Genomic DNA, 24,207 nt, shown 5'->3' with positions numbered 1-24,207 from the left:
GAAGTAAAATATTGATTCCCAACTCTGTTAATGATATAATTATATAACTAAAGAAAATAAAACAAACCTTCAATCTTTAAATGATTTTTTTCAATTTGTGATTTTTCTTTTTTAATACCCGAATGAAAATAGAAAATTAGAAATGAATCGAGTGTCTCAAAAACTTAGTAAAAGGAAATAATTGCTGAAAAATGCAGAGGATGACATTCATCAGAGTCGCTATTGTATTTGACAGGTTTGGTATTGTTTCTGTTTGTCTTGTCTCAGACTGTGGATATCTGGAAATGCAATCATCAATTTGCCTTTATTGGGTTAGTGGACAGCAAAGTGTCACAAAAAACTTCCTTGGAGAATTGTGAGGAAGCTTTAAACACACACACACACCAACACACACAAACAACACAACTAGTTTGTGAAATTATTTAATATTCTAAATCAATCAGCTCTCAATCGCGGAAACAATGAAGTTGTATTTTGAGTTTATTTGGAGCAAGTGGGGTTGTTCTCTTCTGCGTGGCAGTAGGACAGAAGGTACTGTAAATGAGGCCATAATTTAGGTCATGACTGACAAAATCAAGAATTTATTTTTAATAGAATAATTTTGTCAAAAAAAAAAAAAAACCGAACAATGACTTTTTTTTTGTGTGTGATGGAAACATATTCTGTAGGTGTCAGTGCACTTCATTGAGCTGATAACAGTCCTGACCTATTTGGCCATTAGATGAAGAAAGCGATCTACTGTACCAAATGGAGCACATTCCAGCCGAATTGTTTGCACTGTATTGTTGTCTGGAAGGAGCTTATTGCTACTTAAACTAATCTTACTGTTTGTTCAGTTACTGGCCATAAATATATTTAATCTTTGGATTGCATAATGTCTTTTGAATTTTATTTTCCATGTTTTTTTTCCCAACATATTTTCTCATTCATAAATATTTCAAGGTGTGGAAAAAAAGATAAAATCTAAAGCAATTTATCAGCAGCTACATAACTCTGTCTTAGCCCCACGCATAATAAGGTTGTCGGATGCTCTCAAAGTTTAATTTGCTTGTGGCTTAACTAATATAGTTCAGTTAGGCCTCACATTGCACTCTGCATGCTGTGTTCACATTAAGAGCAAATCATGTGCAATGCAGGTTTAATTACATGTAGAGTAGGAGAGCCTGGAAAATTTGTCAGAGAAAGCTACGTTTTGTAAACGTACTATTCAAAAGTCTAGACCCTTTTCTTCAGACTTTCCCCCTCAAAGCCACAGGAACATTCAGTGCTTGTTCCAGTGGAGCCGAGTTGGGAGGGACAAATGGCAGTTGAGTTTGACGGACATGTCACCATCCAGTAGCTTTGAACTGGCTGGTTAAAATGGTTGGATGGAGTTTTTTCAGTCCTGTCATTTCCACAGGTGACAACTTGTTTTCATGTTAGAGCATTTAGTAATTTGGCTGCAACCACACCTTCAAATTTCTGATGATTAAATAGTTTGAAGTGGAGTTGCAGTTTAAAGAGGCCGCTCCTGTTTCCTGACAGTTCTTGTTTGTAAGCTTAACAACAACGGTGGCAGTTTATATTTTTTTTCTGCAGACACAAAGGGCGGCATTTCTTAAAGACAGAACATTTGTAATTTTCTCTAAGTTCTGCTCTCTGATGACAGTTAATTCGGCATCTATCTTGCATCCTACTGTTACTGTAGCTCCATCCAGCTAGTAAAAGGCAGTCTAATATCGACTGGTCTTGTTTCTTCTTCTTTCCCATTTTTCTTCTTTTGCAGTTTTAGAAGTGGTTTCCAAACAACGGAGGTGCATTATCACCACAACCTGGTATCTTTTCCTCTCTTCCTCCGATAATGTCTTCTTACCTTTCTTTCTGGAGTCAGCCATGGCGCGTGTTCAACACGGCTGGTGTGTTTAAGTCTGTTTGCTAGCATGTGACATGTTAGTAAAACTGAACCCTGCTGCGATGTCAAACAGCTGACAGGTTCCTTGCATGCTTAGCAACCATCTTCAGAAATTTGCTGCCAGGCCAATTAATAAAAATGGTTAAAAAAAACAAAAAAACAAAAAAAAACCAAATATGGGCAAAAGAGGGAAGATATGTGAGCAGTTCAGTAACTAAACTCAATATTAGTGCTTAAATGTCTGAATGTATCTTGCCCAAATGTCAGTCTTTAACAAGAGACACTTATTTGTCCTGGTGTCCATGTCCAGTCTTTGCATACAGATTTCTCTTATATCAATGTAGTACCTGCACATTATGTCCCCACATAGTGGCGCATGTGTGTGTGTATCCTCCTTGGCATATACATAGCTTGCAGAAATGCACTTGCCACCACCTCTTTCCATCTGTCTCCCTCTCACTCCCCCACTTTGTGCAACGTCATACATGTGTCTATCATGTGCGCCTTCCAAAAAGGAAAAAAAAACAGCTTTTTATTGCTACAAAACATCAACATAATGCTAAAATGGAGCTTTGATAAGTTTGTATTATCATTCATTTATTCACTTTCTACACCACATCGTCCAGTTCAGGATCGTGGGGAAGCTGGAGCCTGTCCCAGCAGCCGAGAGGCAGGGTACACTCTGCACAGGTTGCAGTGTATTATACATGCATCATGCTGCATCATAAGGTAGTTTCGAGGATGGATGTTAATATAACTAAAGACTGGTTGTAAAGTTGTGGAGAAGTGCGACTCTGGTCCCTAAAAATGATGCTTTTACTGTACTAATTGAGAGGGACAATGGAGTTATTCTCTAGATGGAGGAGGAGTCATGAGAACATGATAAATATAATTTCCTGCAGAAATATTCAGTGCTTGATTTGGACAGTTTCACTCTCACATTCTATGCAAGTTGAGTTTTTTTTCTTTTCTCACACCTCCTTTTCTCCACACTTTCTTCCAATCTGCTTTTTTTTTTTTTTTTATCTTGGTTTTCTTTTTTTAGTCCCTCCCACACATCCCTTTCTCTCCCTCCCTCCTCCACTCCATCTCCATCCAAGTGACTTCTGGAGAAGCTTACTCATGTCCAGTCACTTCCCACCATGCTTCGCCTCTTGGACGCACACACACACTGCCTTGACATAGTTCCATGTCTCTTTGCTCTAACAGGAGGTGAAGAATGAGGTCCTTGGCTGCTTGGTGAACAGTCCGGTAAAGATGGCTGAAGGAAGGTAAGAATCCCCACCAGCAGGCATAACACACACACTCTATCTGACACACTTCGCAGCGCTTCTACATTCCTTCTCAAGATTTCAAGCAGCAACTGTAACTGAAAGCAGATGGTAAAAGCTTGACTGTGCCTCGTTACAGTAAACCCAAAGTCAGTTCAAAAGAAAAAAAAAAAAACAAGCTGTGATTGGTTATGAGACGCTTTTAGGGGCAGGAGCTAAAAGCTTTATATGGACATCATGGGCTGCAGCTGCTGTGTGGTTTACAGTTGATTCCCTGTGGTGACCGTCCATACCACCATGTGCAGTGCGAGTACTTAACTTTCTCCTGTTGATTTTTGAGAGCCAGTACTACAAACTGACATTGTTTGCTACAGGAAAGTTTGTTTGTCGCCACGACAGTGGAGTGGCTGCACTCAAAGGTTAACTCTGTTGTGTGTAAATTTGGACAAGTTGTGTTGGAAATTTCTGATTCTGCTCCATATTATTGACAAATAAATTGGATACTTATGATTAAACACCTGCTGCTGTGCTTCATATGACAGATAAATGAATTCTTATTTCATACACATATAAAACAAGGACTAAAATGGCTTCCATTCTCACCCTTGTCACCTCCCCGTGTCTCATAACTTGTACCTGAGTGCTTAGATTTGAACTTAAGTATTACGTTTGAGTGCAGTTTAACTGGAAGTTCAGCAATATATGTTTTAATGTAAATAGTGTAGCTTGTACAGTAATTTAGTTTGAGACAGCAGCTACAACAGCACTCATTATATCATTACTTTCATCATCAATACACTGAGAAATGACTGAATCCCAACATTATCCTTGACAACAAATGCTTAGACATTCCCAAATGAGAAGCTGGACACAGGTACACATCGCAGAGAAGCATAGTATTTGTAATCTGCAGGCTTTCAAATCCTCATGTTCTCTGTGTAGTTCCAAGTCTTAGGACACAGACTCTTTGACCGCTGAAATGTAAAAAATTGTTAGAATTGGCACTGGGTCTGGACCAGTCTTATGACTACCTCAGTCAAGTTTAAGTATTTGTCATATTAACTACTGTTTAATTGTTTAGAGAGCTTATTTGTGGGATCCTTTGAACAAATTTGATTTTAATCTTCAGCCAACATGATGTCTTGTTGTCATGATAGTCATCACAAACATTTGCTGTGTGCAAACACAGGAAATAAACAGGAGAGAGATGACATCCTGAAGGGCCTGTCTGATTCACAAAACACCAGTTTTGTTTCAGAAGAATCAAGTCAAAGTGATGTCTTCTCTAAGGAAAACAATAGATTTACTTGTTTCTGGGAAGAAAAGTGGGAATTTTGAAATCTTCCATGATGCCAGTGTGAATGCTGGATGTTTTCTACAAAACTGCCTTCAGGCTATTTTCAACTAAACTAACATACAGCACATTCATCCAGACAAGCCATATTAGAAGCGCAGACTTTGCTTTCCTCTTCTTCTTCTTCTTCTTCTTCAAAAAAGTTATAAATAAAGCGTCTCAACCAGAAATGAAAAGAGCACACACACCAAAGCCAATCTGATGTACCGAACTAGCAGTCTTTTTTTCCCACCCTTTTTGCTCCCTACATGCAGCTAAAGTTGCTCACACCCAGTAATTGTTTGCCTTCAGAGGTCAAGAAATGTTTCTGTAATGAGAGTGATGTCAGGGGGCCTGCAGGAATCCACAGTGGGCGTCTGAGGTATTCCAAAAACAATTTGACAGCTCAGTGTGAAGTTCTGTGTGCGCCAGGCAAATCCAAAGTGAAGTACTCTTTCTTTTCTACATCAAGTCTTCTCACTATGTCTGCTGTTGTTCTTGTTACTGCATGCCTATCATAACTGCTGTCCAGTCATGCAGAGAGGGAGGGCACGCTTACTATGTAGCAATTGTATTCATAACTATATCATTGCATCAAGGCTGCTGTTTCATCACAAAATTTTTGTATGATGAGTGTATGTTGATGATGTCAGTTTGTACTTTTTTTTTTTTTTTTTCCTCTCTCCCCGTTCAGGTTCTTGATTATTCCTCTTCCTGGAGTTACGGTTGCACCCAGTAAGCAATCAGGAATATCCCCCTTCTCCTTTCAATGACATGATTTAACACATGTGAACTGGTCACCATGATGGCCTCTATGGTTGCCAATGGAAACCGAGATGAGCCGTCCCTGGTCTTGAAAGGGGTGGATCCAGAAACCTGCATGATTGTGTTCAAGAACCACTGGGCTCAGGTAAACAAGTGAACATGATCAGAACCTCCTCCCTCCTGTCCAGCTAACCATCCAGCCACTTTCTTTTGTATTTTGCAGCCGCCACAATGTGCTTTGAATCATATTAAACTTGTGTCAACAACTACTGTGACTATAAGCATGTTCTTAAAGACATAAGCAGACATGTAGCCAAACCTCTACCTCCAGCTCTGATGGTAGAAATGGACTCCAGCGTGCTGCGTTGCGGTGAAGGCCAGTGGAATCTTGGCAGGGTGAAGCAGTTTGTCTCAGACTCTTGGCTCTTTGCAGCAGCATTTGTCCCTGCTCACCCCTGTGGGAGCCAGAAGCCTGCTAGCCCTACGCCTCCTACACTGAGCAGAACAAAGTCTCCTCACACTGACACCAAAGTGACAATGAGCAGGCATTAAGGAGATGTGGAAATCTGTTGGTAAAAACGTTTACGCGTGCATTACGCAGGATTGCTCTGTGGCTTTTTTTAAAGCTGACATAAAGCAAGTTGGCAGGGATTAGCTGTGGGATTCGATGGTAGTTTGACTCAATATGTGCATGCATGCTTCACTCTTAACCATTAATTGCCCACCATAAGCTCAAAAATGTACTATACTTGGACATCAGGAGCTACAGTGTACCATAGATGATTCTGGCAGAGTATGTAAAATTTCACTTGAGGACGGGTCAATCTGCTTTTATTATAAAACTTGCGTAAGACTTATGCAGAAACGGCTAATGATAAACTGGGGAAGAAGGAGAAACAGTTTCTTTTGACTTTCAAAAACTGTTACCATCTTTTTTCCATTTATATAACAGGTTTCAGCTGCAACAGGTCGCTGGTTTTTCAAGTATTCACTCTTGGACAGTAAGCAACTGGGTGGTGAACATAACTAAGCAATTAGGATTTTAAGGCCAGAAGTCTCCCTCTGTATCTGGTTGACATAAATCCAGATCTAGAATATGATGAATATCGGACTTTCATTCTGCAGGTTTATATTATAGATTCTGGAAATGTTAGTTTAACAAATACTTCTTTGTCCAAAATCCTCTTTATGGAACTGAAGAATATAATGTAAGCATATAATATGAGCCAACCATCAGATTTCTCACCACAATCTCAAATGATAAAAAGTCTGTGTGGGGTTGAGATTTAACTGGGAGATGTTCAAGCAGTTAGTGGAGTTAACACAACAATCATGGGTTTTGGTCTCATTCCTCTCCCTTTGGGTAGATTCCTACTGAACAATATGCTTTATTTAGTGGAGGAGAACTTGCACCACAATGCATGGCAAGAACACACATCTCTAATATGCACACGTGGCCAGGTCAGTTGCTGCAACACAAAATCCAGACTCTGGGTTGACAACACAGTCAAAAGAAACCACAACTCTCGTCTTCTGCGTCTTTACACATTGGATCTTTTTCTTCTGGGCTTTGGCAATAATTTTCTTCTGAACTATCCTGATGAAGCTTTTTTTTTTTTTTTTTTTTCTTTCTTTTTTTTTTTTTTTAACCTAGTATTGAAATAGCAAACAATTTTTTTTCAATTAAAAAGTCTGTTTTTAAATTTTTCTCGGTGGCTTTTTTTCAGACACATGAAATAAGTTTTTTTTTTTTTTTTTTAAATTTTTTATTTATTTTTCTTAAGAATGAGATAAATCCAACATCCCAACATGCAGCTAAATGCAAAGAAAATGACCAAAATTATAAAGATCTGTGTCGCAAGTTGTGAAGTTGTGTGTTTTCTTTTTCCTCTCACATTGGGTTAATTTTCTTTATAAAACAGACGCTGGCTAGCCCTACCTACTTCTCCAGATTCATGCTTGCTTTGCTGCAGCAAACTGGCAGCACAAGTCCACTCCTGCAGAGTCATTATGTCCATTCCTAGTTAATCTGTAGCGTCATATGAATGTTCTCCACTTTGGTTACAGCCCAGAAAACCCTTACATCAGAGTAATGTGTTTCATACAACACCAGCCCTGTCCCTCAGATAGAAGCTCTGCTTGTTTTAGCATTGCATGATTAGGTGTATAGTCTTATCTGCAGCTAGCCTGCTCTCACACAGTTCACTGTGTTTATTTTGCTAGGCTAAATGGCTGCCAGTAATCTTTAACAGCAGCCTGTCCAGTGTGGACAGTTTGTCACCATTTATATTCTGAGTAATTGATTAGACTAATCCATCCCATTTACGATCAATACCACACAACCCCTAATAAATATGTCAATTTCACGTGTGTACTTCTGTCCAGCAGTGTGACTTGTTTTCAGCTTTGTTTTATGACGAGAGCACTGTTTCATTGTGAGGCTGTATTCTGCTGGTTATATAAAAAATGCTCTTTGTGATATTTTGGTTTATATACACTATTTACATAAAGTTAGGGATATTCAGCTTTTGGGTGAAATTTCACAATAAGCCTAAAATGCATTCAAACCTGTACAGGTGAACTTAATGTGATCTTCTCTAAGCTTTTAAATGCACATGTCCAACTGTTAAATGTTTCAATAAATTTTGCACAAGTTGCTGTTCTCTAACAAGGAGCTTAACGGCAAAAATCACGGCAGGTGTGTGATCCTTGAATTGACCAATAAATGTCCTGGTTCAATTAGAGCTGGTGTTTAAACAGTTGTCCTCATCATGCTGTTCACATTTTGACATCATGAGACCAAGACGACACCTAACAATGGAACAACAGTCCCTTGCCATTGTGATGCTTCAAACAGGACGTTCTCAGACAGAAGTGGCCACTGAGCTTGGAGTGTCACAGAGTGTCATCAGCAGGTTGCAACAGAGATATCGAGAGACTGGAAGAGTTACAGAAAGGCCGAGAAGTGGACGTCCTTTGGCCACATCCCGTGCTGATGACCGCTACATTGTGAACACTGCCCTGAGAAACCGGATGATGAATGCCACTCAACTCCAGGCACGTTTAAGAGAGGTGAGAGGCACCCAAGTGTCACGTTAGACCATTCGAAACCGTTTCCATCAGCGTGGTCTGCGTGCTAGACGACCTGCACGGGTACCTGACCACACCACCAGGCACAGGCATCATCGTCTTGCATGGGCCAGGGAGCATTTACGCTGGACGAGGAACCAGTGGGCCTCAGTGCTGTTCTCTGATGAAAGTCGATTCACACTGAGCAGAAATGATGGCCGGCAACGATGTTGGAGACGTCAGGGAGAGCGCTATGCATCAGCCACTGTTGTCACCAGGCGAGCTTTTGGTGGTGGCGGTGTTACAGTGTGGGCAGGGGTGTCCACTTGGTACAGAACTGCCCTACACTTTGTGAATGGTATAGTGACAAGCCCATACTACCTGAACAACATCATTAATCCAGTGATTGTGCCCCTACATGAACAGCACAGGCCTAATTTCATCTTCATGGACGACAATGCTCCTGCTCATCAAGGCCGCATCATCAGGGAACGGCTGTTGGAGACTGGTGTACCTCAAATGGAATGGCCTGCACTCTCTCCAGACCTGAATCCCATTGAAAACCTGTGGGATCAGCTGAGCCGTCGTGTAGAGGCTCGAGACCCTGCACCCCAGAACCTCAATGACCTGAGGGCTGCCCTTCAAGAAGAGTGGGATGCCATGCCACAGCAGGCAATAAGTTGCCTTGTGAACAGCATGAGATGTCGTTGTCAAGCTGTAATTGATGCTCAAGGGCACATGACGAGATATTGAGACGTTCAAATTTTTTGTTGTGGTGTAACTACCATTGTTGTTACCTTTTGTGTTGAATGAATTTTTTGAGATGAGGAAATCAGTAGTGCATCCTTATACTTAAATGTCTTACTTTTATGATATTATATCACTGTAGCATGAACATATTGCATTTTCCATAAATTTCACCTGAAAGCCAAATATCCCTAACTTTTTGTGAGTAGTGTATGTTCAAACATTTTGTGTACGGAAAATAAAACGCATTTGGGCATTTTTTCTTCTTTTTTTTTTTTTTTTTTTATCTCAGTAATGCTTTTGTTTTTTTCCCTCCTGTTCTAATCGAACTGCAGGAGTCTTGCAGGATATATGTCATCCTGCATTATTAATGCTTTCACACTCTCATCGAGTCTCTGCACCTTGCAAGCATAAACTTGTCAGAACTCCAGAGTTGGTCTCTTGGACTTCAGATTTCTGCTGGGTTTACTTTTAAAATCAAATTCATAGTCACCATTTTTAAACAGTTTTATGCTGCAGATTTAACCTGTAGGTGATTATTATACTGTATTTTCATATTTTTCTGGAATAATGTATTGAAAGAATAGTAAATGTTAAACATACAGTTGATGATGGGGAAAACGGCACATTGTTGGTGCTGTCTCAGCTGCTCCACTGTAGCTGCAAGCATTTAGGAAATCACACATGATGCATGAGGGGTCTTTACTTGCCCTTAGCTTGCAGGTTGTCTTTGCAAGACTTTCTTTCTTATTGCATTTTTATTATTTATTTATTCATCGTTTATTTCATTACATTGCATTACTTTAGACCAACAATTAGACGCCACCTCAGTGTGATCAACTTTATCTGTCAGTATTGTAAACCTTCTTTATTAATTTATTGAGGAGAATTTGTTAGGTCCTTTTAAATGAAACATCTTTGATAATGATAAAGCCAACATTTTATATTAAAGCCATGCCCAACGGAGTTTTTGTAAGTTTTGAGGAGCAGCACAGATGTAGCCAAACGATCAACTCATCAGAATATCTTGCATATTCAATAATGTTTATTTTCTCTGTTGCAATCAACACTGCAAATGAAATTTGCCACCAGATTTAAATAAAACTTAACCTTTTTTTCATCTGGCCTTGCTGGTGCCAACTAGCAGCCCACGACGAAAATCCTGTTCATTCAGTTCAACACTACTGCTTCTGCCAAGACCAAAAAAAATTTGTAAGTGGAGTTTTGCACTACCACTAGTAAAAATTTCAAATCTGTCCACTACTTTTAGAGTAATCCAGCTAATAAGCAGACGGACAGATGGAACCTGCAACATAACTTCCATGATGGGGGTAAAAATTTCTCCAAAGTCCATAATGGCCGGAGAGCCAGAGCGGAGCTGGTCCTATAGTTTCAGACGACAGCGCCAAGCCCTATCAGGCTAAGGCTGGGATTACAAACCCTGCTCTCTTGTTTCCATGAACCATGGCCAGTTCTCTCATACACAGCTCGTTATTGTCATGGCTGCAGCGTCAGGCTGGGGACACTGGCTCTATTATTGTGACACTGATTTCTACACAGTGGGCACACATGGGAGGGACTGGAAACACAAAGGACTGCTTCATTCCGTGCTACCCAACTAAGTTTATTTGTGCTGAGCTGCTGGTCTACTTACACCCAATTTCTGTTGACAGCTGACCTAACAGGAAGAGAGGAAGAATTGTACCTGTTTAACCCCTACATGTATGCTGATGTTTTATATAAGCTGTTTGTGTAAAATGAACTGTGTAAAAAGGAAACTGACCTCCACAAATGAAGTATTAATGTCTGATCTGAGCAAATGGACCGTATTCATACAAATAAAGGCAGGGAGTTGTACTAACAGCCAGTTTCAGCCACATCCTCCTGGCCTGAAACTGGCTGTAGTGCCTGAATGTTTGTAAATGTAAGATTTAAAAAAAAAAAATTATGTTCATTCCATGTCGTTTTCTCTGCGGTCCTTTCTCTAGGTGGTGAAGATCCTTGAAAAACATGATCCCCTGCGCAGCAGCTCTGCTTTGCCCTCCCTGGGTGTCATCAACCTCAGCTCCAGCTCAAGTGGCAGCCCTCGCTTTGGCGCCATCCCCGGAGACGAAGCGAGCGCTGTGCAGAACTATGTGGAGCACATGCTCTTCCTGCTGATGGAGGAGGAGAGCGGCCAGGCTGGAGCCATGGGCCCCATCTTAGAGTTTGTGGTGATGGAGAACGTGATGGAGCGTCTGTTTGTGTGGAGCCTCCGCAGGGAGTTCACGGACGACATGAAGCTGGAGCAGCTGAAGATGTATGAGATGCTGGTAGGCCAGGCGCACCAGCCTCTGCTGCATCACAAGCCCATCCTGCGGCCGCTGATGATGCTTCTGTCCTCCTGTTCGGGCACAACGGCGCCTGCGGTTGAAGCGGAGCTCGTGCTGCTGCTCAACCAGCTGTGTTGTGTTTTGGCAAAGGACCCTTCGATTCTTGAGCTGTTTTTCCACACCAGCGAGGATCAGGGAGCCACCAACTTCCTCATCTTCTCGTTGCTCATCCCCTTCATCCACAGGGAGGGCATAGTGGGGCAACAAGCCAGAGATGCCCTGCTCCTCATAATGTCGTTGTCTGCTGAGAACGAACGAGTAGCCAAACACATCGCAGAGAGCACCTACTTCTGCCCGGTCAGTCCTAAATAAAAAAAAAAAAAAAAACTTTCACTCATCCTTCTTCTTTCACTTTGCTGATGGTTTTGTAGCCACAAATACCCCCCTGATCCCATCTTCCCTTTTTCATTTTCCAACACTACAGCCTGTTTGTAAAATCACATGCTCATTTCCTCTCTGTCAGCAGCATCATCATCACTCCGTGACATTTATGAGACCCTGAGTGTCATAATTAGTCGAAAATATGCAGATGAATTCATGGACCCTCTCAAAACAAGGTTAAAAAAAAATTGCCATTAAATGTTACAAATGTCTGGCAATTGCAAGATTACTGCAAGCTAATCCCATAGAAATAATACCATTTACCCGCAGCAGCTGCAGACAGCACGGTGAAAAATGAGTTTTGATGTGATGCCAGTTGAACAACAAGAGTTTGTATTTAATTGGTTCCAAAGGCATCCACCAGGAAAACGCAGCGGGATAATCCTACTGAGGATGTATACATTACAACACTAATGACACACTCCTCTCACACTTCAATTAAACAGTACTACAACAGGCTCTGTTGTTCATGGTTGAAACCGTATCTGGGATTACCTTCCTAAGAAGTATTTAACAAAGAAAAGACTAAATATTGTGTTAAGCCTTTTGTAACTTTATTTCCCTGTTTTATATCGATATTGCACAACGCAGTCCTGAAGGCCTCACAGGGTAGACGTCGGAGTCATAAATCTGTGGATACGGAATTAGAACTGTGTTTGTTGCGTCTACATCGTGAAATTAAATATCTGAGAAAATGATTGATGTCATAATGCATATGCACGTGCACCTACACCTGTTAGTATTAGTGTTGTTTCGCGAAGCCCTTAAAACACTGGGGTCCAGTTGTTAATGGATTTAACCCCTTCAAGCTAATCTGTACTAATATAGACACCCCTAATAGACAATGGGAGATTTTTATCTTTTACGTTTCCTCGCGGTACTTTTGCGTTCCCTTGCAAAGCAGGAATTATCAGGCAGACACTGATCACACGGCAAAGAGTGTTAAAGCCGTTTTGTGCTGTTTCTTTAGGTGTTTCTGGTCTACATTTGTCCCTTTCAGCGTCACGTAAACATAACAGTCATGTACCCTTGATATTTTGTTAGTTTAGTTTAGTTGCTTTAATCAGAAACAATATCATGGTGTTGCTTTGCTGTTTTAGCTGCTTGTGTTTTGCTCAGTCTTTATAAATCTAAAATGCTACTGATGTGATTTATTAACTAACCATTTCCATGAATTTTCATGACTGAATTCTTTAACTGCTCGGTACTGTTGACTATTTTGAGTAAAGACGTTGTTCATTGTGTCAATGAAAACACAGCAATAATAACGTTTTCTACTGGCCAAAACATGATCACTGCCACTAGCTATTTAAAACAAGACTCTTCTGGCCCAAAAAGGAACATTTTATCCTTATTTTTAAATAAAAACTATTCTACCTGCAGTCTTCCTCAGAAGCGTCATCTCACCGTTTTGACGTGTTGTTTATCAGATGTTACTCCTAAGCACGGCCAACTTGATGGACCTGATGGATCTGTCAGGTTGGCCCCGCCCCCTGATGGTCTCTGGAGGAGAGTGCCGTGTGTGTGAGAGAAGAAGTGTCCTCATCTCTGTTGATGATGTCCTTGACCCGGTTTTCTGATTTCTGTTGCCTCATTGATCCATCTTTTAGATTTGTCTCGTCTCTTCTCCAGTGATGTTCGTGTTGTCCCAGTTGGTCTCACCTGGCGGGTCTGTTAGGTCATTCAAGTTGGTCAAACCTATGAATAACAGCTGATAAACAATGCGTCACAGCAATTAAAGAAGAGTGCAGGCAAAAGAAAAAAGATGAAATGAACCCTTCTGAGCCAGAAGAGTAACAAGAGAAGTCGGCATTATTTATGTATTTTTGACACAATAACATAGATGAGCAGTTAAATCCTTCAGTCGTGAAAATGATTAGAAATTAGAATTTGTTTAATAAACCACCAATAAATCATATCGATTATATTTTACTGTCTAAATACAAGCAGCAAAAACATTAAAGCAGCAACATGTTTGATACTGTTACTGATTACAGCAAACTTCTTTCTCTGCAATGATAATTAATCTGCTAAAGCACTGTATTGCAAACACATCCTCAGTTAATATGGACATAACTTCAGACGTGTGTATTGTGAGATTAATGGTGTTGGTTCATTGGATTCATTATTTCTTTCATTTTAATGTGAGATATTGAGACCATCATCGATAATCTTAAATTCCAGATTAAAAATATTCAACCATGGTTTCGAGCACTAAAAGCCAATGTGGACATGCTACTGAGATTAAAACCTTAGTTTTCACCTCCGGGGTCATCTGAGTGATACGAAAAGACTATAAAACTAAAAGTATTCGTCTCTTGTTGGTTGGATTTTTTTTTGTCAAACCAACCAACTCTATTGCAACGTATGGAGTTATGTATAAGCATGCGGAGAGAAGATTTTAAATCAACAACAGAAATTAGGCAACAGCAACACAAGCAGTTTCTAGTGAGGTTGTATTTATAGCACAGTAGTCCTTTAAAGCGAAATGCTATCACCGGCTTGATAACAAGCTTACGGTTATACTGTTAGCAGGCTGATGCTAATGTTCAACATCTTTTTCATGGTTTCAGTTTTACTGTGCTAAAGTTTGCTAATAAGTACCACATGACACATTTTGTGCTGCTGGTGGAACTAAAAAGAAAAGTAAATGTCAGAGTTGTTAAAATTCTTAAAACCACATAAATATCCCAGATTAGTTGATGATGTAACTGAGGATCTAGTAAGCTTTCTTAAAAACTGACTCTCCTCTGTTTGTCAGGTGTTGGCTACAGGTTTAAGCGGCCTGTACTCATCTCTGCCCACCAAGCTGGACATTCCCAATGAAGAGTGGCACTGCCTTAACAAAGAGGACTGGACGAAGATGCCTTCGCTTGTTCAGTTTCTCAACTCTTTGGAATTCTGCAACGCTGTTATTCAGGTGAGCATGCGTGCAGGTATGAAAGCTGCAGGAAAATGACAGTGGTAGCTCCCATTGTAGCCCCAGTTCTGAAGTCTTGGCTGTGGCCCATTTGAAATCTGATGTTACCAGTGAAGAATGAATCTGACTGAGAGCTGTGGAAACAATGCCTGCCCTTTGGGTGGAGACTTGTTAATCATGTATCAGCTTCCCCTAATTATACCCTGCTCAATTGTCGGTTTTACTGTGAATGGGACTATAATGTGCAAAATATTCATGCTTTATTAAACCGGTACACCACACACTGGGCCATAAATGTCAAAACAAAATGTCCACTGAGGTAATACATTAACTTCTACTTTAGATTCATTTTTTAAACCAAGAGGCTGTCCATCATTTATTAAGTTTGAGGTACCATAACGATATGCACTTGGCTCTGCTTCGTGTAATTTGTATCGACACATCGCTGCAAATCTGCCTGACAACAGTTTTGACTGACATTTCTCTTTATACTCTTCCCAGGTGGCCCACGCAGCCATCAGAGACCAGTTGGTAGCTTACATCTATAATGGTTTCCTCGTGCCTGTCCTTGCACCAGCACTGCACAAGGTTGGATTTTCCTTCCTTTTCCACATTTAGTTTCCTGCAGTAAGCAGTACATACTGTATGCCATGGGAAATTTGTTTACTAGGTACACACACTTGAATTGCTTTAATCTGTGCAGAGCTAAAGTTGTGGAGTATAGAAACAAATACAAGAACAGATAGTTTAGTCCGCAGGTCTTCTCTGGCTTTACATTTTTAAAAAAATCTTTTTTTGTAACTTGATCCTTTGTCACTAACACCAACTTTGACTGCTGACTCTGAAGCTCACCCTGGAGGAGGTGATGACCACTACAGCGTACCTCGACCTCTTCCTGAGAAGTGTATCCGAGCCGGCCCTGCTGCAAACGTTTCTGTCCTTCATCCTCCTCCACCGACATGAGAGCGTCCATATTTTAGATATGCTGGTCAGCCGGATCAACACCCCCTTCCAGGTGCAGGACAAGCTCCGTGACACACCTCTGAGATTACAGGCTTTGTCTCAGGAACAACCGTTTCACGTTCACACTCTTCTTTGAGAACCCCAAACAAGTGTCTTAGATTTTAAAGCCCTGCTGGAAACTTTGGGAATCTTGAACCAGCATTAACACAGCCGGATGGTTGCTATGGCAACTTTCAGACAGAGTTAATTATCCAGTTAGTCAAAAAAACTGTTATTGTTACAAAACAGGTCTCAAATGGTATTTTACACAATATATAGAAAATATATCCACGCTACCTAAACATTTTCCATAATCTGCTCTCAATATTAAGCTCTGGAAATGGTTCAAGTCGCTCCTTTACTGTTTCATAGCAGCTTTTATTTACCTGTAACTATGAAAACTGTGAGAGGAACTTGCATACTTTTCGACCTTTGACTGACTTTTTCAGGTATTATAGCATTATAATTCAGTTACCCGTGCACAGACAGAGAGCTAAGTGAACAGCTGTCTTCCTTTCAGTTTCCAAACAACTGGTAAATAAAAGAAATGAAACCTTATTTACTGGCTGCTCCACAGTCGTTATGTTCCTAACAAGCACAAACAAGAATATCCACAGAACAGCATAGGAGCCAGCTTCATTGTTACCGGATAAAACTATCAACCGTACCTAGATTTAAAGGCCTGGACTCTGACGTCCATCTGGTGAATGCTCACTCTGATTGTGGAGACAGAACATGTGGCACAGATGTGTAACCAGGAAGACTGATCAGAACCAGTCTCCACCAGCTTGCCATCATTGGCTGTAATATGCACACAGTGCCCAAAGGAGGCTGTGTATAAAAAAACCTGCAGAACACTGCAAAAATGATTCACACAGAGCATTGCAGAGAAATGTACAAACCAGCTTAGTGGCTCACGAGACATGACGGAGTGACTAACCTAACATATACTTGTGCTCCCTGTTGTGCATGCTGTACATGTCATCCTGTTCTGATACGCCTGATTTAAATGAAGTGGTTACTGTCTGGCCTGAGAACGAGCTGACAAGCTGTTTCACTTATTTAAATCAGGCATGTATAATCAGGGAAACATGTAAAACATGCAGGCCTAGGGGACAGAGAGCAAAGAAATGCTGTCTTATTTTAATATATTTTTGTATAAAATGAAGCATACTTTACAAAATGATCATATTTCATTTGGAATTGAATAGTAATTAAGAACAAGGTCAATAAAAAAATACAGAGGTAAGAGATTGTGCAGGTGAAGGGATCATTTGCATCAAGTGTTTACTTTTTACAAGCTTAAATCAGAGTGTTGTCAATTTATTTCTGACAAAGAAAACAATAAATATTGAAAATTGCCTTTTCATTTGATAGTTTTTAGCAAGTTTATGTAAATTGCCTCACCAGATTTAATGTGTTTTGTTTCTCTTTGGAATCCTCCAGCTGGGCACTGTGTCACTGGCACTGTTCCGCACTCTCATTGGCTTATACTGTGAAGATGTGATGCTGCAGCTTGTGTTGAGGTGAGTGGCACCCATGCTGACTAACCTATTTATGACGCATGGCAAAACTAATTGGTTTACAACATGATGAGCTTTTACTGTCTACCTCCCACTGTTACCATCTGTCTCTGCACAAACTTTCCACAGTTCTTCTCCGACAAGCGCCGGCTGATTTTCCTAACGGGCTCTCCCATCTCCTTTCCAGGTATCTGATCCCCTGCAATCACATGATGTTGAGTCAGAGACGTGTGGTGAGAGAGAGGGACTTTTACTCGGCGTCAGCAGCAAAAATCTTGGCTTTGACACCATCTTGCTGCTCTCCTGATTGCTGCCCCCCGCCCCTCCGACAACTGGACTCCATCCTTTTTTCCAAGGGTGCAGAGAATACCAACAACTCCAGTAGCCCAGGTAACAAAGAGGGAAACCTGCTAAGTTATGCAGACTATGTAACTGTGGTGCGATAAAGTCAAACAGGATGCTAGTAAGGGGAGACAAGTTTATATGTTAAGCACTTTTCATACACAAAGGCAATTTAAAATGCTTCACATCAGGCTTACTACGGTGTCTGAAAGGACAAACAACTTTTCTGTGTGAAGTGAGAACCCTCTGGGTTCTAAAACTGCAGCACCAGCTTTGTTTGATAGCGGCTAAAGCACCAGTTGGGATAAGAAACACCTTAAAAACACACAGAAAAAGACAGCGCACATGTACACAGTTTTGAAGTCATTACCTGTTGTAACTAGTCAATGCAGCGTCGAGGGCACTGCATCGACTTGCAGAAGAAAGGATAGTTGTATCTGGAAGAATTTTGCCAGCTGACGGCCATGTCTATTAACAGTTGCGCTTAGCGTTTGTAGTCATTTCTGTGTTTATTTATATCACTATATGTCAGTCATTTTTATACTCTATACCCTTGAGCTACAAATGATTGCAATTATGTTACTTTTATGTAGTTAATCCTTTAAGTCCCACTGCATCACTTGTGATGCAGAATGCATTGATATTCATAACCATTGTACTTAAAGGTTTATAAGAAGATACAGAATATAACAGATCAAAGCGATTGTAGCAAGTAAACTGATAGATCAGTGTATCATCTGTACAGCCACGACAGACAACACCATGATCTCTGAAGATATTAAGAAGGTAAACGATTAATAGTTTCAAAAGATGGGGCCCAATAACTGATCCTTGTGGGACTCCACACATTACTGTAGGCCTTTTACATTCACCCATAATTATCCCCTTTACTCGTGGTATGATTTGACAAACATAATCACCCCACCTGAAAGCTTCACCCAATTTTCAGTGCATCTCAAGGTAATTCTAGATGCATAAGCTGTTAATAATGCAGATAATGAGGTCTTATTTAAACTGCAAGAATTGACTTGTCAACGCAAGATGATGTTTTTAAGTATTTAAATTAACAAATATGTTTTCTATTTGCCTTTTTGCTGACAGAAACTTTAGGTGACTACAAGCATGGTAATGGAAAGAGTTGTGGGGGTGTACACAGTTGTCAACAAAAGTAAATTAAGTAAGAGTGGTTTTTACTACTGTTTGACTCAGTAGTAAAAACTCTGCTACTGAACCAGGGCATATCTATGTAGCAAGGAAGAAAACTTCTGTCTATTCCTTTTTAACCATCTTTATTGGCAAATATTCTCTCTTCTGAGGAGTCCTTGCGCATTACTTTTAACATGAAATCTGCATATATTCTACAGTCCAAATTAATAATTGCTTTTTGGACACATTTGTCAACATTTTTTGTGAGTTTTTTTTCCTGCTTCCAGATCAGCTACAAGGGGTACTTATTTAGAAGACGTAACTAGTAATCAACTGATCGCTGTGAGACAATGAGATGTCCCCAGGAATACGAGTGTGCAGTCAAACAAAACTCAAAATGATATGGATAATAATTTACTGTCACTTAAAAGAACTGAAACTGAAATAATTGATTAAAAGTGTCATTTATTAATGTTACAATACAAAAATCTGTTCAGACATATGGTGCGCAGTGAGGTGTTGATCTATATTTAATTAGAATATGGGCATATCACAGAGATGATTGGGAGTATTTTATCATATACTGAGACCCCTGCTGTTATTGCCGTATTACATCATTTCATCCCCTGTAGTTAAATGTCAAACTCATTATTTTTGCTCTGTGTGAGTGCTGCGTTGTGCTGCTCCATGCCAGCTTTCATAATTTCCCATCTGTCTTTAGCAGATGAACAAAAGAGCTTCTCAGAAGAGGATGATGGTTCAGGTAACTCCTGCACCATTGGCTCAGAAATCTACCTGGATGTCAGTTACCTTCATTACCTCTACGACGCCCGACTTAGCATCAGCAGTTGCATCCGGGCCTGTCAGATTTGGTCGGCCCTGTATGATGGTGAGGATCCACCTCCTGAGAAATACCAGCCAGGCGTCCTCGAGGAACCAGCTCTTAAGTGTAGACAAACCCAGACTGCTCTGAAAAGAGTTCCACAGTTGCTTGTTCCGCGTCCTCGGCCCAGCCTGCTACCAAGCACAGAACCACCCTCGGTCAACCAGCTGGAGCTGGAGTGGGATGATAGCTATGACGCTTGCCCGGTGCAAACAGCGGAGGTTCCTGTAGAATGCAAACCCTCGCAGCCACCTTCCACTGACCCCCCAAAACACATCCAGGAAATGAGGAGGACTGCCATCATGCTGGTGAAAGGTTCATACATTGAGGAAAATGAGTTTCAGGATGATGTCATGGTGTATGATCTTGTTGCGAAGAAGGACGTTACAGACGGTGAGCACACAAGGCACAAACCCAGCGGTTCACAATCAGAGGAAACCCAACCAGAAGTCCCGGTAAGAAACGGGCTCTGTCTAACACCCCCAGCCTCTGTGAAGACTGACAACAGCAGGAACAGCTTGGAGACAAAAAGCCCGACAGATTGCAATGCCAACCTCCAAGATGTTGTCGGCGTCGCGTCAGGTGATGATCTTCTAGCTCAGTATGAGGAGCTTATTCGTACTCTGGACCCTGAAGCAGTCGGAAAACAGGTCAAAGGTGAGGGGGAGTTGAAGAAGCCCATCACACCCATGAAGGAAGATGACGAGGAAGAGATGGAATTCACATTCCCTGTCGAAACACCAGAGCCAGAAAAAGTTCAGTCACCGTTTGGAACTATTAATCGATTTCGTAGTGGAAGTGCAAATAAAAGCCATGCTGTGCCTTTTACAGGTGTGGGGAAATCTCTGTTTTGTAGCTCATTATTCACCAAAACTTCCATTCAAATGACACAATTCACATTATTCATCTTCCTGCAGGTCCATTTGTGAGTGTGCTGTTATCTCGTCTGGAGAATATGCTTTCAAACTCGCTTCATGTTAACCTGTTGCTGACGGGGATTCTGGCTCAGTTGGCTGCGTACCCTCAGCCGCTGCTTCGCTCTTTCCTGCTCAACACCAACTTGGTGTTTCAGCCGACGGTTCGCTCCCTTTATCAGGTAACATGCACTGACCTGTGTAAATGGGAAAAAAAATGGTAGTATTTCACTGGCAAGATTGAAATTTTAATATTTAATTTAGATAAAACATTAACTGTGCTTTAATTACTCGTGTTTAAATCCTGAAGTTGTAAATACGATATTTGGGTTCTTTTTCCAGGTGCTAGCCACTGTGAAGAACCAGATAGAAGAGCAGGCTGCCAGCAGAAAGGACTTTCCAGAGCTGATTACTGCTGCCCAACACTGGCTGTTAGCAAGGGAGGCTACATTCATGACAACAGGTGACAACATACCCACAGCTCGGACTTTTATTCTGTCATGTCCACTAGGATTAGAATCCCTATTAGTAAAACATTAAAACATCCTAACTGAGTAAGTTAAATGAGAAGTCCTAATGGTCATATATGAAATTACAAACATCAGCTAGGATGGGCTGGCCTAGTTCAGTATAAACTGGGAATGGAGAAGAAAGTAGACATCATGAGCATGGACTGGGCACCAAATAGTCCAGATCTGAACCCCACTGAAATCTTTGGGATGTGCTAAAGGCGGCTTAGCACAGTGATCAAACTTTTGCATCATCAACACAAAATCTTACAGAAGAATGAATGCAACACTGAATAAAATAAGTCTTGTTACATTGCAGAAAGTGAAAATATGTCTTTGTTTGAAAACAATCGCCTCTGGAATTTAAAGATTTGATTGAACCGTCACAAAGATGGAAAAAAACAAACAAAAATAACCAAAATACAGCCAAAACACAGTTACAGCAGTAAGCAGGAACTGTCGTACGTTGTGCAGCATCGTCCTCCTGAAAGAGCTCCACACATGCTCTTTCAGAAGCGAGAATGAATTCTTCATGATTTCATCAAGTCAAGTCATGTATTTTTTGCAGTCAGGATCCATTCTAAACTCCGCAGCTTCAGGTATAGTTTGAATCAAGTCCTCTTGGTCTCAGAGCTGCCAGGTTGTAAAGGCTCAAAAAAAAAAGGAATGTTTACATAAAGATGAAAGATTGGAAATTTTAAATATTTGATATTTATTTTTGATCAAACATGTTTACAATCCCATTTTTCAAATTATTCATAAAATGAAAAATAAGCAGTAAGAAGTAGTTTTTTTTTTTTTTTTTAAATCTATGAAATTCATGCTTATATTGTCAAACATACATCTTTTGCTTTATGTAATTTACTCATTTTGTTTTCTCACAGACAAAAGCAGCAACAGTGGTCCCAACCAGCATGATGGGGGAAGGATACTGAAGAGTTCACCGCCACCAAAACCTAAAGCCATCTCTCTGGATCAGACGGAGGTTTTTGCTACTGTCCTCTTCACAGAGTTCCTCAAAGAACTGGCTGCAATCGCACAGGAACACACCATCTTATCCTACATTCCTATGGAAGAATAATTTTTCTCAGCTGGCCTCAGTCATAAGGTGACTCTGTGACTTTTATACAGTGGTTTTAAGAAATATTTATTTTTTGCAAGCAAGATAATTACAATTTTCCATTTCATCCTTTTTCTGTAAAATGTTTGACAGACAAGAAGGAGGTCAAAACTTTTATATAGACAATTTTGACCTATTTGCTGTAGCTTGGACCAGCCAATTCTTCAAACAGGTGAGCTCCAGGTCCACTGACTGTGGGGCTTTTTCCTTTAAAGGAAGAAAAAACAAACATCCGTCCTTATCTGAATGCTTTCTAAAACCAGCTCCAGTCTCAACCTGCTGCTCGTTGCGGTTCTGCAAGATAATCAGGTGGCCTTTTAATGTTGCCTTCATACGATGGAATGACGATGAATTTTAACCGATTATTTCCCCCCTAGTCAAATGGCACAAGTACGGCGACATCACATTAAAAAACAAAACAGTCACACTCTTGTTATTACACAACTCTTACACAACTTGATAAGTTGTCGCAGTTTCCCTTTTAACTTCAAGGTGGATTTTGATCAAATTATTTGTGTGTTCAATGAAGCCATTTGATGTTTTTCTGCTGATATGTGGTACCTCAGGAGTTTTTAAATGCACATTTTGCTCTTTCTAAAAAAAAGCTATAAACGAAAAATGTTTCATACAATGCACTAGTCTCACACGTCTGGGCTCCAAATCTTTTCTCTACCTGTACAGGCCGATGAACCGAAGCACCAAGTTAATCAATGCTGTATTTAATTCGCCTTACTTTTAGTGATGCTTTATAATGTACATATCATGAGAAAAATTATGTGGTGACTTAGAACACTATGCAAATCAAGCACGTTTGGGGTGTAAGTAAGTTTGGTATATTTTGATAATGGGAAGGGGTATTTAAGTGTTTTATTTTTAGGTTTTATGTTTCTGTCATTAGTTTTCCTTCTGTCATCTCTTTGTTAGAAACTGTAAAGAGTGTCTGAAATTTCATCAGAGTTGTCATAATTCAGTCATTACCGTCTGAATTCTGCATCTGTTGGGAATAAATTCAGTGTAACAGTCACACAGGTTGTGATGGGCAGCCTGTTGCAAATTGCCTTTAGTTTAAGCCCAAATATTATGCATAGTTGATAGTATAAATGTTAAAATGATATTACTCAAAAGATGGACATGTATTTTTGCTACAAAGTGTGCTACTTCTAAATGACTACTCCGGGACTTGAAAAACTTGCAATATGGTGCCTGTATTCTGATTTTGGTTCACCTTTTTGCCGTTTTTTTTTTTTTTTTTTTTTTTAAATTTGGTTTTTAGATGTTATGGGTGGATATAAGCAGGTGGAACAGTTTAGGCAAAAACTGTTCTGGAAAATCCATTAACTTATTTACAAAAGTAAACTTAAGAAAAAAAAAATCTGTTGTGGTTCATTCAGAAAAAAGAAGTAATTCAAAGGACATATACTTAGAATCAAACATTTAAATTGAATCTTAAGTAAGTCTGTACTTAATTTTAAAGACACATTAATACCCTGGATGTAAATGTTTCAAACTGAGACTCTGGACTAATTTAAAGTTGATCCAAACCATGGACTCATGGAAAAAAATCCGAATTGGAGCTGTGATGAAGCCATCTTGTAGATTTTAAAGAAACATTAGATTATTGGATTAGTGATGGGTTAAATTCTTGATTTGAATCTTGTTTCTGTTTTTCTAATTGATGCAACGCAGGGAATAAATTATGTATCAGGATCTTTGTAACCTGTTTCTAACTTAGTTTGGAGATGGATATTTTAAATCCTTTTCGTAACTGTTGGAAAAGTGATTCGTTTCTGGATAAATGTTGCAGAGCACATGATCTGCCTTTTCATACCGCAGTGCCACTAGGACTGTTTTCACACAACCATCACAGTGCAGAGGTCACTGTTTTAACAGCACTGTGGCATGAACACAGTTAGCAAAACCAAGATTACGGACCAGTTTCTTACTGTAGACTCAAATCCCAAAGATGAATTCAGTCTGTTCTCTGTTTGACCAGGCTGCTCTTTGTTTTCACTGTCGTAA

General features: G+C 40.2%; 1 protein-coding gene across 1 annotated transcript; it reads left to right on the top strand.

The window, feature by feature from the left end:
* Positions 1-5,297: 5,297 nt before the first annotated feature.
* On the top strand, positions 5,298-24,141 carry fhip1aa (FHF complex subunit HOOK interacting protein 1Aa; the record flags this gene model as incomplete). The annotated part of the gene is made up of 11 exons (XM_079265130.1): positions 5,298-5,405; positions 11,065-11,745; positions 14,591-14,749; positions 15,251-15,337; positions 15,597-15,764; positions 17,198-17,277; positions 17,462-17,664; positions 19,484-20,476; positions 20,563-20,741; positions 20,902-21,022; positions 21,953-24,141. The coding sequence occupies 11 exons, from the start codon at positions 5,298-5,300 to the stop codon at positions 22,147-22,149; spliced, it is 2,976 nt and encodes a 991-aa protein (XP_079121256.1). The 3' UTR covers positions 22,150-24,141.
* Between the last annotated feature and the right edge of the window lie 66 nt (positions 24,142-24,207).

This window comes from Telmatherina bonti (genome assembly GCF_933228915.1).
Source record: "Telmatherina bonti genome assembly, chromosome: 3".
Classification (NCBI taxonomy): domain Eukaryota; kingdom Metazoa; phylum Chordata; class Actinopteri; order Atheriniformes; family Telmatherinidae; genus Telmatherina; species Telmatherina bonti.
Note: the sequence above shows the minus strand (reverse complement) of the source record. Positions and strands in the feature narration are given on the sequence as shown.